General features: G+C 40.6%; 1 protein-coding gene across 1 annotated transcript in view; it reads right to left on the reverse strand.

The window, feature by feature from the left end:
* The window catches only part of MCMDC2 (minichromosome maintenance domain containing 2), a gene marked incomplete at its 5' end in the record, with an annotated part of 2,309,393 nt that extends 2,299,943 nt beyond the window's left edge, over window positions 1–9,450 (reverse strand). The window contains 2 exon segments of the mRNA XM_044067368.1: window positions 4,177–4,307; window positions 9,435–9,450. Of these exon segments, the coding sequence (XP_043923303.1) occupies window positions 4,177–4,307; window positions 9,435–9,450 (147 nt within the window).
* Window positions 9,451–15,208: the final 5,758 nt, after the last annotated feature.

Below are 15,208 nucleotides of genomic sequence, written 5' to 3' on the forward strand. Positions count from 1 at the left end.
GTACTGGTAGCATATTTAAGTAAAACTGTAAATTGATTGTATAGATTGGAAGATGGTCACTAAGACATTCTGACAATGTACCTATGTTGCAATTACCCAAGTTCATGCTTGATTCAGGGGAGTTATAGGTTATGTCCAATCAACTGATACTGACATCACCTAACAGTATTTTTTCTTGTTGAATTTTTGTAGTTATCCAATGTAGGATATCTTGTAGTGTAGTTATACTGTCGCCAGAAGGGATGTAAAGGACAGCAATACATGTTTTTTTATATTTGCTTGTTTTCAGTAAAGTAATAAGAAGCTCTGCTGAATTGAATTTTGGTATTGGTTTGTTGTAGGGGAAGTGTGGTAGTTGTTAAGAAATATCAGAAAAATACTACCACCTGTCTTCTTTATACAGTCATTACAGATGATATTATAGCCTGGAGGTGTAATTTCAGAGTTGTTTATGCTGGGTTTACGCCAAGTTTCACTGAGAATATTGAGCTTGTCTGTTGGGTAATCCAGACATATAGTTCAGTAGTTTTATTTTTTATGTTTCTAATATTTATGGTGGCAAAAGTTAGAATACAGTGTTGGAGGTAGACAAATGTAGGGTTGGAGCAGTGTGTGGAAGGGAGTTGTCTTGATATTGCTTGTGATAGGTGGGGCCAGGATTACAGTGAATATTTTTGGAGAGTATTTTTGTACATAATTTTATTTTTATTTGAGTTGAAATGGAGTTAATCAGTCTATATTTTTGGTAAAGGTGAGGGGTGTCATTCATAGCTCTCAACCTTACATCTTCAAAATGAGGAGCATCACCTCTCATTATGTGGGACAAATGGGCAAAACATGGAACATCTGCTAACAGCTTACTAACAACTTCAACTAGGAAGCTCACAGTTGCTTAAAATGTGCTACTTTATACTTATAAATAGTTATTTAGATGCATTAATATGATTCAGTACTATTTACCATGGATATCAGCTAAAACAAATTCCTAACACTAAATGAGTGACAGACCCCTTCAATGTGGAATTTTGAGGAACATGAGATTTTTAAGACCCAAAATGAGGAACGTTCCTCATAATGAGGCACATTTGAGAGGTATGGTGTCATTAAATAGGTTAGGTGCTATGTGTGAAGAGTCTAGGGAGGAAGTATGGATAGGTGGCTGGAACAAAGTTGGAGAGATTTTGAGAACTATTATTTTATTAAGTCATGGTAGGATGAGAGATGGTTCAGTAGGAGGATAAGAATAGAGGATAAGCTGAGGAGTACCATGATTAAGTAAAGGGATGTATATTTTATTGATGGCAGGTAGTGGGGAAGAATCAAGAAGGAACCAAGAACCTGCAGGGCTGTAGGATATTTAGTCGTAGTTGTAGAGTCTCAAAGCTGTTAGAAGGTAGGTAGGAAGGAAGTATTTTCTATGAAGCAAGAGAGTTAGAGTGCCCTGGTATCTTCTATTATGTTTCTGAAATGTAAGAAATAAAAGGGTTTGAAAGGATAGAGTATGAGGATGTAGTTAAGATAGGAAGTAGTGAGGGTTTATTTAAGGAGATTAGAAGAACTGTAGAATAATTAATCAATATACCACGACTGGGTGTGGGTATCACAGGATTTACCCATGGTTGGTGAGGTCTGATCACACGGACAAAGCCCAAGTGATCAGATAAAGCTAACCATGTGGATTATTACTATTATACAATGACATTATTTAAGATAGAAATTGCTTGTATAATGAGACTTTAGTGCTCTTCTGCCTTTTCTGCTGAAAACCAATGTACTATGTATGCAGATGGCATGTACATCCACACTCTTGCACTGTGCAAGCATACACCTGCACACTTTAACAGTGCATCCATCAGTCCAGTGCAGAAGATGGAAGAGAGAAAAGTGTTTTGTTCCTCTGTCTGTTTTTGTATATGCACTGGTTTTATGTCATCTTGGGGGAGAAAATTTACTTCGATTGTCTTAGGTCTTGAACTGTTTCTTTGATCTGCTGCTGCTGTATCATGAAGTGATATAACAGTGGCCACTTCTTTCTGTTTTACTTCACTCCAGAACTTAGAGCAGAGGATTAAAACTGTGAAGTGTTATCAACCTGCTTTATGTGGTGCACTGTTTGGTTTCCTCACATTTCATTTGTTTAATTGTTTTAAGATGAGCAACTTGCATAATGAAGACAATGGTTTGTTCCATTTGGGAAGTTGACTTAGACTCCTTAAATGTTCCCCTAGACTGCACGCATGTTAAGCATCTGTGTTAGGGGAGAGACATACTTTTACATTATGTGTGACTTTGGGTAATGTAAGTTTTTTTTTGGTTCAGTTTTGCAGTTTGCCTATTAAAATATATCTTGTAAGTTGGATTGTGTGTGTCAGACTTGGGGGAGGTAGGCTGTTAGTTTGGAGGATGTTTCAATTATGAAGCTTTTTTTTCTGTAGTACAAGAGCATATCCTAACACATAACCATGTTGTTCAAGAGTACTTCAGCACTGGACTTGTTTGTATTGGGATATGTTCAATTTATAATAGGAACATTGTCCAATCATAGTGCATGTTTTAGAAGAGTAATGAGTTGATAATGTATAACAGATAACAGATAAGTACAGTTGGGAAGGGGTCTGAGCATGAATGGAAAGCATTATATGAAAGAGAATGATTGCTGGGAATGATACTAAATGCTAGATGGAAGTTGGAAAATAGGAAAACAGAAAAAGGAGTGTTTGTATGATAGGAGTAAAGTTGTTTGGGAAGGGTTAAGGAATGGGTGTCACAGGTGAAATGTATATGTGGGAAGCATAATGGTAGAGTAAGAGAGGTTAAGTGGGAATTGGGAAACTGGCCGTAGGGTAGGGGGGCAAAGCGAAGCCGAGTGTAGCAGGTTTCCCACCTATAGGTCAATTATCACAGCGAGCAATCAGTTTATAGATGATGATGTGGAGAAATTATCAAGGAAGCACAAAGCAGAGCAGGTTTTATTTCATTTACTAATATTGCGGGGAAGAAATATCCAGGGAATTGTTATGGCTAGGCTTGTATAGGCCCTAGAGCCGATAGCCTAGTACCAACCTATAAATGCAGAAACCAGGAAAGAAAGTAGCTGGTGCATAAAGTGTAATCTATTGGTCAAGAGAAAGGACAGTGACCTTCTTACTAAGTGTTCCTTAGAGTGCAAGGGCTACTTCTTTGGGGGTGAATGTCCCAACTGCTTCCCAGCACAGAGCAGGCATATATTTGACTAGTTACAGTTAATACACAGTAAGGCTCTTCATGTAAATCTTGCTTACTTTGCACAATGAAAATATTCTCAGTGAGAGTTGGGCCTTGTTGCAGAGTTCCTGCAGTATCGGAATCAGAGGTGTATGAAGTGACCACAGACTATAAAAGGGGAAAAAAAGAGAAAAACTCTGCTAAACTGTAATATTATATAGAGGCAATAAAGTTACTACTTATTCCTGGAAATGGAGGAAGGACCCCTGTGAGTCACAGCAAGAGAATATGGGATATTGTAAGAGTACAGAGATAGTAAAAAAAGTTTATGAAGGTAAGGTCAAAAAAGGTTTAGCAGGAGGTATACTGATAGTGAAACTACAGTAATACAGTGTATAGAGCTGTACAGAGCAAATTATCAGAACATAGCACTATACTGATAAGCACAACACCATCACTCAATAAACATTCATCGAATTAACCAGTACATTGAAAGTGTGTTATATATACCATAACACCAACAAATGAAATTGCATACATACTTGTTAAAAGGGCACAGGCTTAACATATGTAAAGCTTATCTGACTTGAATGAAATCAGTACAAATGCAACACACTATCAAGGTCTTTTCATTGTTCTACACAGTCAAGGAACAAATAGACTCCTGCCATGTTGGCTCATCTTGCTCCATTATAAATATTTGCAAACTCAACACAAATTTCATTCAAGCTCAGGGTATAAAAAGTCAGATTTTTAAAAATCACATTTTCCTACAACTTTCAGAGAACACACTTGTGTTATTCAGGCTCTTGTGCAATACATCACTTAAACCCCCTCCCACCCCAAATACCAAGACTTTCAGACCGTACAAACTTTACATAAAATGCCTTTGGGGAAACGGTGCAAAAATACTGTTGTTTGATCAACTGTTCTACTCCAGTTACCAACTCTTGACTAATATAAAGTACTCACAGACTGAAAAATCTGAGCAGCTTTCATAGGTTCATGTAGCACATAATTTCCTAGTCTTGCATCTATTTCAGTAAGATCCAAAGGATTTAAACAAATGTTAAATCGATAGACAGCCAAGCTTTGTTTAGAATCTATAAAAGAAAAAAAAAAATAAAGATTTTAATTGTTTTAGAAAAGCCACCATGAAATACATGTTAACAGACTTACTATATTGGCATACTACTACTATATACATTATTACTACAGTGTATAAAAGGTAATATTTCAAAAAATGATTCTGTACCATAAATCAACAGAATATTGTACAGCTGCTACCTGTGTACCTGTATTTCAACAATTATGCATGTCGAGAGAAATCACTTATTTTATACAGTTATGATTAGCATGACAGCTTATCAGGCACACATATTAAAGGTCCTTCTCCATGTAAGGAAGATGGTCAAAGTAGTAGAAATGAAAGTTACGTACTTAACATAATGACAGATCTGCACTGGCATTTTCATCTCTATCCCCACTAGAACTAATACCATCAGGTACTTAAGCAGTTTGACTGATAAAACTTCCAAGCCAATCTTAACCAATTCCTCTTTATCCATAATTCTCATTACCAAAGCCCCCCTCTCCAGATCTCAGAAGCCCACAAATCAGCAACTTTAGAAGAAAAACATAAGGAAGGCAGAAAATTATGTTTCAAACAGGACAGTGTCCACTCCAGTTGATGCCTCCCCCTGGGTCAGGTGTCAGAAGGGTGGAAATAGTGAAAGAGATGAAACTGCCAATGCAGAGCTAGCATTAGAGTAAAGAGTTTTTATATATGAGTCTGGAAGTTTTATCTCTATCCAGTCCCAAGCTTATCCTCTTAGGTTTCTCATCATAAAAGGAGATCCCAAATTATGGCAGCTCCAAAGGAGATCTTGACCTAGACATGACATCCAGCTTATAACAACTTGTAACGGAATTAATGGTCACATGTTAGCCACACAAATGTCATCCACCAAACAATTTCTGAAGAAAGATTGAGATGTTGCCTTAGACATAGCAGTATGAGCACTCGTAGCCAGAGGTTAGGATTTGACATAATTTTGGCATCAAAATCTTATACACTAAGAAACAAACAAAGGTATAAAGGATATAAGGAACTGGAAATTATTCCTGATAGTGTTGGCTCTATTCAAATAAAATGAGTTGCTTATATATATCCATACAATGCAACAGATTTTATTTCAACTTTTTGTTGACCAGGTAAGCCCACTGGAAACAAGTGCCCTTTTTCACAAGCAAATTGGGATCACAGTCTGGTTAAGTGGTGTATTGAGAGTCACTCAGCAGACAAATGAAGACGGAAGGAATCAAACCTTGTACCCTTGCACAGGAAACAGCTCATTAATATTATTAATAGCTCAGAACTTTAGTCCTCTGAGCTAATTGCCAGACAAATATTCACCCTGATTTGAACAGTATGGGAAGAAAAAAAGAAGTTATGTACTCACCATAACTTTCCATCTGTGTTGTCCATTTCCATTCTTCATCAATGAATTAGTTCAGATCCAATCATCGGATCTGACTCGGCCACTTTCTAAAGATTCTAGGCTCTGACTCAAGCTACTCCCTTACCCATAATTTCCCTGACCACTACAATACCTCAGATCAAGTTTGCTGCTATTATATGCATTATAATCATAAAATACAATAACAATGCTATGACAGAAAAATGACAACTAAAAGATCAGGAACTCAAACAGGAACTATGGTTTCTAACAACAATTCTGTTAGGTCTTTCCCAAAGTCATGCACAGGGAGAAGGGGGGAGGGGGGTTGAGGAAAAATGAAAATGGACAACAAAGATGGAACATTATAGGGAGTACATAACTTCTTTATCTGATGTTGTAACTTTCATTCATTCCTCAACAATGGTACAGAGTCCCCAGCTACAGTAACCTTGGGTGGCCCTCATGAAATGATGTTCTGGAGAATCATGGAACCAAAGGCAGCTTTATTTCTGGAAATGATGTCCAATTTGTAATGGGCAATAAAGATATTGGCATTAGACTAAGTGGCAGCTGCACAAATATCATCAATAGAAGCTCTAGCACAAAAGGTAGCCAGTATAGAAATTGACCTGGTTGAATGCACTTTTGGTTGTGCTGGTAGGGTTATACCTCTCACGTAACAATCTGTTATCCATTTAGCCAGTGTAGTCTTTGAAACTGGTCTTCCTAATTTTTTACTAGTAAAGGAGACAAATAATTGATCAGTATTTCTAAATTCCTAGGTTCTGTGAAGGCAAAAACGAAGTTGCCTATGTACATCAAGAAGATGAAGGATGTACTCTCCTTTGTTTTCAAGTATGGGGAAGAAAACTGGCAAATTGATGACTTGATTGATATTGGTTTCAGAGGCAACTTTTGGTAAGCAGAAAGGATTTGTGCATAAAGTAACCCTGTCTTTGTGAAATATCAAATACGGTGGTTTGGAAGGTATTGCCTGGAGTTCAGACACTCGTCCTGTAGAAGTTACAGCCACCAGAAAAATAGTTTTCCAAGAAAGAAACTTGGGATCTACTTTAGCTGATGGTTCAAAGGGAGAAAGTACTAAGGTTTGTAAAACTGTAGTGAAGTCCCAAGGTGGAGTAGGGTCCTTTACTGAAGGTCTAAGTAAAAAGGTCTTGAGATCCTTGGTTCTGTGGACCCCTCTGCTGTGTGGAAGACGCCTACCACTGTAGTTATTCCTCCCTCTGCCTCTGGGGGAAAAATCCCAATGTGATTCCTGGAAAGGACCTTGAGATTTTCAGAACCACATCTTCTTACCACTGTATTGATTCCCAGAGAAATGTCTCTGTGGGTAGAAAAGCGAATTCTGATGGCAGACAAGGTTTTTCTGTCCTGTTCACTGTGGGACAGAGTCTCTTTAACTGTTGGCCCAAACAAAGATGATCCATCAAAGGCAGACTTGATGAATGACATGTTAAAGGGCTCTGCAAAATTGCACAATCGCATCCAAGCATGTTTCCTTATGGCTATGTCTGAACCAGCCGCCCTTGAAGTACCTTCCATTGAATGCGAGATTAACCTCATGAACCCATTTGTAATCAATTGTAGGGTGGCTGTTTGCAAGGAAGAAGACTGCTGTTCCTCTATAGACATGGACCCCGGGCCAGAATTAGAGAGTTCCTTTACCAAAAACCTCTGTAATTTGGTGAAATGTGCCAGGTAGTTCAACGATCGCAGGGCAGATGTCACTGACACATACACTTGCTTCCCAAACCTGTCCAAAGCCATAAGCTATCTGTTAGGGGGATAGACAGTGGAGTTTTTTCAGCCAGCTCCTTTTTGGTGCCTGCCGCAACAACCATGGCATCTACAGGAATCCATTTAGTCCAGTACTGTCTATCAGCAGGGGCACTTAAATTTTTTTCTGGGCATTTGGGGATAGGTTCCATGAAGTCCAGTTCCTTCCATGCCCTGCAGGAGACAAGGTCTATAAGCTCATCTGCAGGGGGGTAACCCAAGATGTAGATGGGCCAGACCCAAAGGCTTCCAAGACCACCAATTCCTCCTGGGAAGGGGTTTGGGAAGACCAACCACCTTTCTGGTGAAGGATCTCTAAGATGTCTCCAAGTGAGACATCTTCAGATGAAGATCTTTGGGACCCTTTACCTTCATCAAAATCAGTGTCTTCTGTGAGGGATTCCTGTGGAGGATCCATGTGTGTCCTCTTGTACAACCTCTTCTGAGGGACCTCCTCCATAGGATGATCCAGGGAGGTATCGAAAGAGACAGGGAGTTCCCTGGTGGGATCTGCTTGGAAGCGCATCTGGACTGTCTGTCCCTGAGGTGTAGGATGCAAGGACTCAGACACAGGATTCAAAGAGGGACTAGGGCATGGATCCAAAGAAGGGACATTCAAAACTACTCTGGGTTGAGAGAATGCACTCTCCAGCACCTCAAACTCAGAGGGACTAGGAGAAACCAAGGGCAATCCCACCAGAGCCAAGGCTCCTGAGGCAGCCAATCCTTGAGTCCCCCAATCCTCCACTCCAAGGGAGAAGTCATAGCCAAGCTATTCAGTGCCAATTCTCTGACAGGAAGCAATGGCTCTTAAAACTTCAGAGTCGAAATCAACTCCTTGAATCCAATGCAAATGTTTCAGCTGCAAGAGCCATCGTGCCCCAATAGTGTTAGAGCTGACTGGGTCAGGGAAGTAGCCGGACTCAACAATGAAATAACCTTCAGATACAATGGGTCAACTCTCAGGGCTCTTGCATCCAAGGACTCCAAAATGGCTAGCTGGATCACAGAAGGGGTAAGCTTTTTGGGGATATGTTCATAGGTTGGTACTGGGCTATCTGCCCGAAGGCATATATTAGCCCAGCCACATTGTGCGGTATTCACTGCCCCTTTAGTAGTTCCCTAGACCCTTGTACTAGCAGCTAGTACCCTTGGCCCCTATCTAGTAGTGCTGTTGGTGTGATCCCCGGTGTGAACTTTCTGTTACCCATCCACTCATCAAGGTTCCTCTTGAAGCGTGATAGTGAGGGGCTCTGTCTTATGTAGATCGGGAACCTGTTCCATAGTAAGGGAAGTCTCTGCGAAGGGAATCTATCCCTCCAGCATGTCTATTCATTGTTGTGTTGAGGTTTATATCCCTAGAGCGTGTAGCTCGAGTAGATTTGGTTTTGCTAAGATGGAGCATGTTCAACAATTCTGGGTTGGACATGGCTCTGTACGTTAGACAGAGATCACCTCTGAGAAAGTGGTATGCAACAGAGAACAGTCTTAGCTTTTTCAATCGTGCTGCATAGGGAAACTGTTTGAGGCCAGTAATCCTCTTGGTTAGGTACCTCTGTGGTCTCTCCAGCTGCTGGAGATGTCTAGCCAGGTACATTCCAATTGGTGCATTGTACTCAATAATGGGTCTGATGAGGGAAGAGTAGAGGGACACCATTACATCCTTGGATCTTGATGCGAATCCTTTCGTGATCAGATGGGTTACATAGAAGGATTTTCTAACCACTTTGGCAACATGGTTATCAAAGGAAAGCTGACTATCTACTTGGGTCCCTAGATCCCTTATTTCTTCTTGAGATTTCAGGGGATTACCTCCTATGTTGTAGTTTGCGGGTGCTCTCTTTTTTCCAAAGGGGATTACTATGCATTTTTTTGCATTTAGCTTGAGACCATGGCTTTGACACCATGCATCAGTCTCATTTAGGCCCTTCTGGAGGATCTCCATGTCAGCCGGAGACTCTATTATAGCACCCAGTTTGCAGTCGTCCACAAACGTAGTCAGCCACAGCCCTTCCGTGCTTGCCTGTACTTCTGAAAAGTATATGCCAAACAGGAGGGGCCCCAGGACAGAGCCCTGAGGCACATCACTCATTACTGGTCTGGATTCGGACATAGATCCCGCTACTCTTACTTTATGGGATCTGTCTGAGAGCCAGTTTGCGATCCATCTTGTGACGTAAGGGTTTATGCCCAGGCTGGTGAGCTTATCAATAATACCTGAATGGGGAATGGTGTCAAATGCTTTAGCAAGGTCAAGGTAAGCCGTGTGTACCTCCTTTCCCTTATCTATAGCCTGAGTAACTGTCTCAAAGAAATCCACCAGGTTCAGGGGGCATGATCTGCCCTTGACGAAGCCGAACTGTGTGGGGTTCAGTGACTGGAGGTTCCCAATGTCTCCATTTATGAGTTCCATAATGATTTGCTGCATAGCCTTACAGATCAGACTGGTCAGACTTATTGGTCGGTAGTTCCCAGGGTCAGCTGTGGCCCCACCCTTGTGTAGTGGGACCACCGTTGCCGTGCACTATTCTATGGGCACATATCCTGTGGAGAGGCTGAGACTGAACAGGGTATTAAGATGCGGGGTTAATTCCTTTTGGAGCTCGCGTATGACACAGCCTGGAACACCATCTGGTCCCATGGAGGCAGTGTTTTTAGCTTTAGATAGAGCCTTGTTAACCAACGTAACAGTAATAATTGGACTTACACAATCCCCTGGAATGTTAATAGGCCCTGTAGGTGGTGGTGGGGGGGGGGGGGGGGTTTGCACTGAACCTGTCAGACAAGATGTTGGCAATGTCAGAAGGGTCAGTGTATTTTGTTCCATTTTGTACTAGCTCAGAACAGACCTGAGCGTTGCCATTTAGGTTTTTGACTTAGCCATAGAAGGCCTTATGGTTATCCTTGGCAACTTTCTTTTCAAAATTAGCTTTAGTTGACTTGATGAGGGCCCTCAATTTCTTACTAATGCTGATCAGGGATGATTTTTCTACTTGAGATTTGGCCTTTTTTGTATAAGTCTCCTCCTTTTATTGTAAACTCTTGGCTAGGCTTGTAAGGGCCCCAAGACCATTAGCCTAGTAACCTCCTATGATCCTAAGTACAGGTTGGAAAGAAGGTTAATGGCTCATGGATCCGACGGGAGATGGAGCTGGCAAGACCTCCAGCTGGATCTGTGTTCTGAGGAATTTCTTCATCATCCTATCCACCTCCGACCTGGACAGACTACTGAAAGACCTAATGGAAGAGGATGTGGAAGGTGGCCTTGACAACTTCTTGGGAGTAAAAAGGGAGACCTTAATCTCAGGGATACAGGCTCCAGAGAAAACCTAGGAGCATGGGGCCAAGGAGAGAGGAAGCAACAGCTCCAAAAACTTCAGACTTAAAGTCAATCCCTTAGATCTGAAACCAATGCTTTGGCTCCGAAAGCTGTCATGCTCCAACAGTGTTGGAGCCAATTAGGTCAGGGAAGTAGCCGGAGTCAAAGATGAAATAACCTTCGGATCTAATGGTTCGACTTTTGGGGCTTTTGGATTCAAGAACTCTGAAATGGCTTGTCAGATCAGAGAAGGAGCAAGTACAGATTGGAAAAAAGGTTGATAGCTCATGAATTCAATGGGAAATGGAGCTGGAAAGCCCCCATCTGGATCTGTGTTCTGATGAATTTCTTCATCATCCTATCCACCTCCGACTCAGACAGTCTACAAGAAGACCTAACAGAAGATTATGTGTTAGGTGGCCTTGACAACATCTTGGGAGTCTCTTGTAAAAAGGGAGGCCTTAATCTCGAGGATACCAGCTCTTGAGAAAACCTAGGAGCATGGGGATGAGGAGATGACATAGTAGATGGTGTCGGATCTGAAAGCTTCATATCCAAGGGCTTAGGAACTTTCTTAAGTTGCTCTAAAGAAGGTGTAGACTGACAAGACTGGGCAGGTCAGTGTTTACAGTTCTCCCTGGGCTCCCTCAATTTTTGAGAGGGGGTTTGAAGAAGTGCCTGCAGAAGAAGCTGATGCCGAAAGGAGGCCTTTCAAAATTAGTTTATTCCTCCTGACACTTATTGCTCTCACATTAAAGGCTGCAGAGATGGAACAAGAGGTTTCCAAATATGCTGGGCTCAAACAATAAAACACACTCCCTGTTGGCATCAGAACTGTGGATCTTATGCCCACAGGAAGTGCATTTTTTAAATCCAGTTGGCTTATCAGCCATGCTGGAAAACACAAAATAAACAGGTTGAGATCAACTACCAACAATGGTATTAATAAGAAATTACCTAAGGTTAAAGAAAGAGAGGAACTGACTACCAGCAATGGTAGTAGAGAAATACCAAAAATAAATCTTGGTAGAGAAACCTGTTAAGGATAAGGGGGGGCTTAGTTAAATAAGAAAGAGAATAAAAAAACTGTAAAAAGATAACAAAAATAGTTAGCTGTTCACTCACAATACCCCAGAAGAAGTTCAAGCAATTGCAATCCCAAAAGTCTTGAAGAGAGGCAAACAAGATCTGGGGTACTGTAGTGGTCAGGGGCATTATGGGTAAAGGAGAAGCTTGAGAATCAGATCCTTGAATATTTACAAGGTGGCAGAGTTGGATCTGAGGATCGGATCCAAACCCATTCTTTGAGGAATGAATAAAAATGACAACATCAGATCTAGTATATCAGTTAATTGATTTATATTAAATTATATAGCAAGTCTGGGCATGATACACTGCCTTTCTGAAAAAATTATATTTAGTGAATGGACACACACAAGGCCTGCAACTCTGAAATCCTTGCCAGACTAATGCCTACTAAGAATAAAGTATTTCATGTATGAAATTAAAGGTCAGGAAAGGAGGCTGATTCAGAGGGAGGAAGTGTTAGTTTCTCCAGAATAAAATGAAGATCCCATGGAGGATTAGGAGAATTGAAAGGAGGACACAAGAAAAAGTCCCTCTCAAAAAAAGTTTTATATATATCTTAAGAGAGGCCACAGAAATAAATGTCATTCCCTGATAGCAGGTAGAAATGTCAGCAAGGTAAACTTTGACCAAGGAAAAAAACTTAGACCTAAGTCAAAATTCTATTAAACATATTCCAGAATAGGTCCATATTGTAATTTCAAGACTTATAATTGTGAGTTCCAGAATTATTTAGACATGTGTCCAAATAGCTTTAAGCTAATCAAACACCAGGTCGTGCTCCGAGATTAACACTTAGCTTAAAGCTATTTGGACACACATCTAAATTGGTTTGGTTGTATCAGTACAAGATACACGCAAGGGAGAGTCTTGGGGTACTGCTCTGATCATAGGAGCTTCCAGGTGCTAAGACAAAAATATGAGTTCCAGAATTATGAAAAAAAAATAAAATAAAGGAGAACAGCAAATGTCAACAACACTTGCTGCTCTCCTTTACATTTTATTTTTCTGGGGCATCTCCCAGTGGTGGGGGCTACAATCTCACAACCCTACTGCTTTACTAACTAATATTTACTAACTCTAAGATCACCATATCTTGGAGAAAAGGGAATATTCCAAGGAACAGCAATTTCAGACTTAATATATGTAAGTCCATATTTCACACATTTATTTTCATTACTCCATGATTAACACTAACGAGTCTTAAAATTACATTTACCTTGCAGAGTGCTAGGGACCAGAGATAAGAATGGGCTTAGTCTATTCACTGTGGCCCATGCAGCGAAGCAAGCCCATTTGCTATTATATGTTTTCCTGGTACAAGTTTGCTGGGTAAAAATAGGAATCTAGACCACCCTGGATGAAAAGAGTCCCTGGTCATCACTGGAACTGGGGAAATCATATACTTAACTTCTGAATGTGAAGGCCTGTGTGAGGCTAGACAGTTGGTGGACAAGAGGCTGTGGGAGGGTCTCAGGAGAATATGCACGTCCAAGAGATGAGACCAAAGTAGAGGACAAATGACTTAGTGGAGCCAAAAGATACTATCAAATGAGTTTGAATTTACTTATTTTGGCCTTCCTGAGGAATTCTGGGATAAAGACAAATGCAGAAAGGTATAAAGAAGGCCCATAGGCCACTTCTGGATGAGTGCATCCCTTGGGGATTCTCCCAGGGGAGGAATGAGAGAAAAGCAATTGCTGCATTTATAGTTGGACAGAGACACAAATAAGTCACAGCAAGGTTCCCCACTGGCAGAAGAGCTCTGAACTGTCAGTGGACAAAGGAAATATTTGTGTGGCAACAAAAGATTACAGCTGTTAACAATGACAAGACAACCCATTTCCAAATTCTCATGGTCTTCCAACAAAGATGGTAAGAATGTGTCCCTCTGCTTGCTTATGTATTTATTTAGTTAGTTATTTAGTTAGTTAGTTACTAAGCCACTGCCATGTTGTCAAACATGATAGCAGTAGAACTGATGGGAATAAAGTCCTGTCCTGAATCGCCTTCAAGGTGAGAAGGACAGCCCTGATATCTAGAATACTAATGTGCAGATTGTCCAGCTGGGCTGTCTAAGTACTCTCACACTCCAGAGCAGAGGCATCCATGGTAATTGTTGCCTTGAAGATCTGTGTCTGAAACAGTCTGAGACAAGTTACAATCAAGAGTTCACCATGAAGATAGTCCTTATATATTTTGAAAATCCTTACTGGAGCACCAAGTGGATCTGAAACTTGGGTCCACTCTATTCTGACAGCCCTTGAAGGGCCATCATGAACAGAAGTTATGATGCAGGGATTAGGGAAGTTATTGTGCATGCCAACTTTATTAAACTGCCCTGAGGAAATACAGGAAGAGCATCCATTATGGACATTTAAATACATGTCTACACAGAGGATAAAGAGATGTGGACAAAGAAGTCTCCAGATAAAGAGAATGGTCTTTGTCTAAAAAGATTTCAAGACTGCATAAACTACAGCACTGATGGTGGTTCCCTGGCATCTATATCATATCAAGTTTATTTGTTTACGAATGGCCATGCAAATTCTTTCCCGAGGAAAGAATTTGATTATGTGGCCGTTCACTGTTGTAAGCTTTCGATGCTTAGGTGTCGAAGTTTAAGCGTTTGACAACCCAAGCTGTCGATAATACAATAGGATCCTGTTCCCTGCTGCGTGAGGAAAGTAAACCCATTTTTTTTTTTTTTTGTCTGAGTGATAGAGATGCTTTCTGTTACTTGCTCCATTTTGTTTTCTGTTTTAAGATATCTGCTTGGCCTAATGATTTTGTTCTATGTGAAATTATCTAGGCTGCGCATTTCATGTGTTTTTTTTTCCATTGGTTAAATTGTCCGTTAAATTCTGGGCCTTTGTCTTTGAAAAGATTTCAAGCATGCATAAACTAAAGCACTGCTGGTGATTTCCTGCTGTGTTTTCCCAGCCACCCTCTCCTTTGTTGATCTGCTTTTTAAACCTGGAGATTTTAAGCAACCCACCCCTACTCTAAATTGAGCTTAATAAACTCTCCCCTTTCTACATTGCTGTTGATATTATTTATTTGATTTTCCTTGTGCTTATATTGAAAAAGTGCATTTTGCCTCCCATTGTATGTTCTGCTTGATCTGACTTCATTATCTAGCTAGCTGGTGGATAAAGTAGTGTATTTTTACATTCCAGCAAACACTTGTTTTTGCATCAAAAGAGGTCAGTGGATTTTCCATCTAGTGCACTGGGAGGTAGACTGGTCTGTTTAGATTATGAAAACACTTGAGATTTCTGAATGTAGTTTTATTGGCTGGATGGCTTATTAATCAGCGTATCTTATTTTTTTAGTGCCT

This window comes from Protopterus annectens, chromosome 3.part1, assembly GCF_019279795.1.
Source record: "Protopterus annectens isolate FY-2018-M chromosome 3.part1, PAN1.0, whole genome shotgun sequence".
Lineage (NCBI taxonomy): Eukaryota > Metazoa > Chordata > Ceratodontiformes > Protopteridae > Protopterus > Protopterus annectens.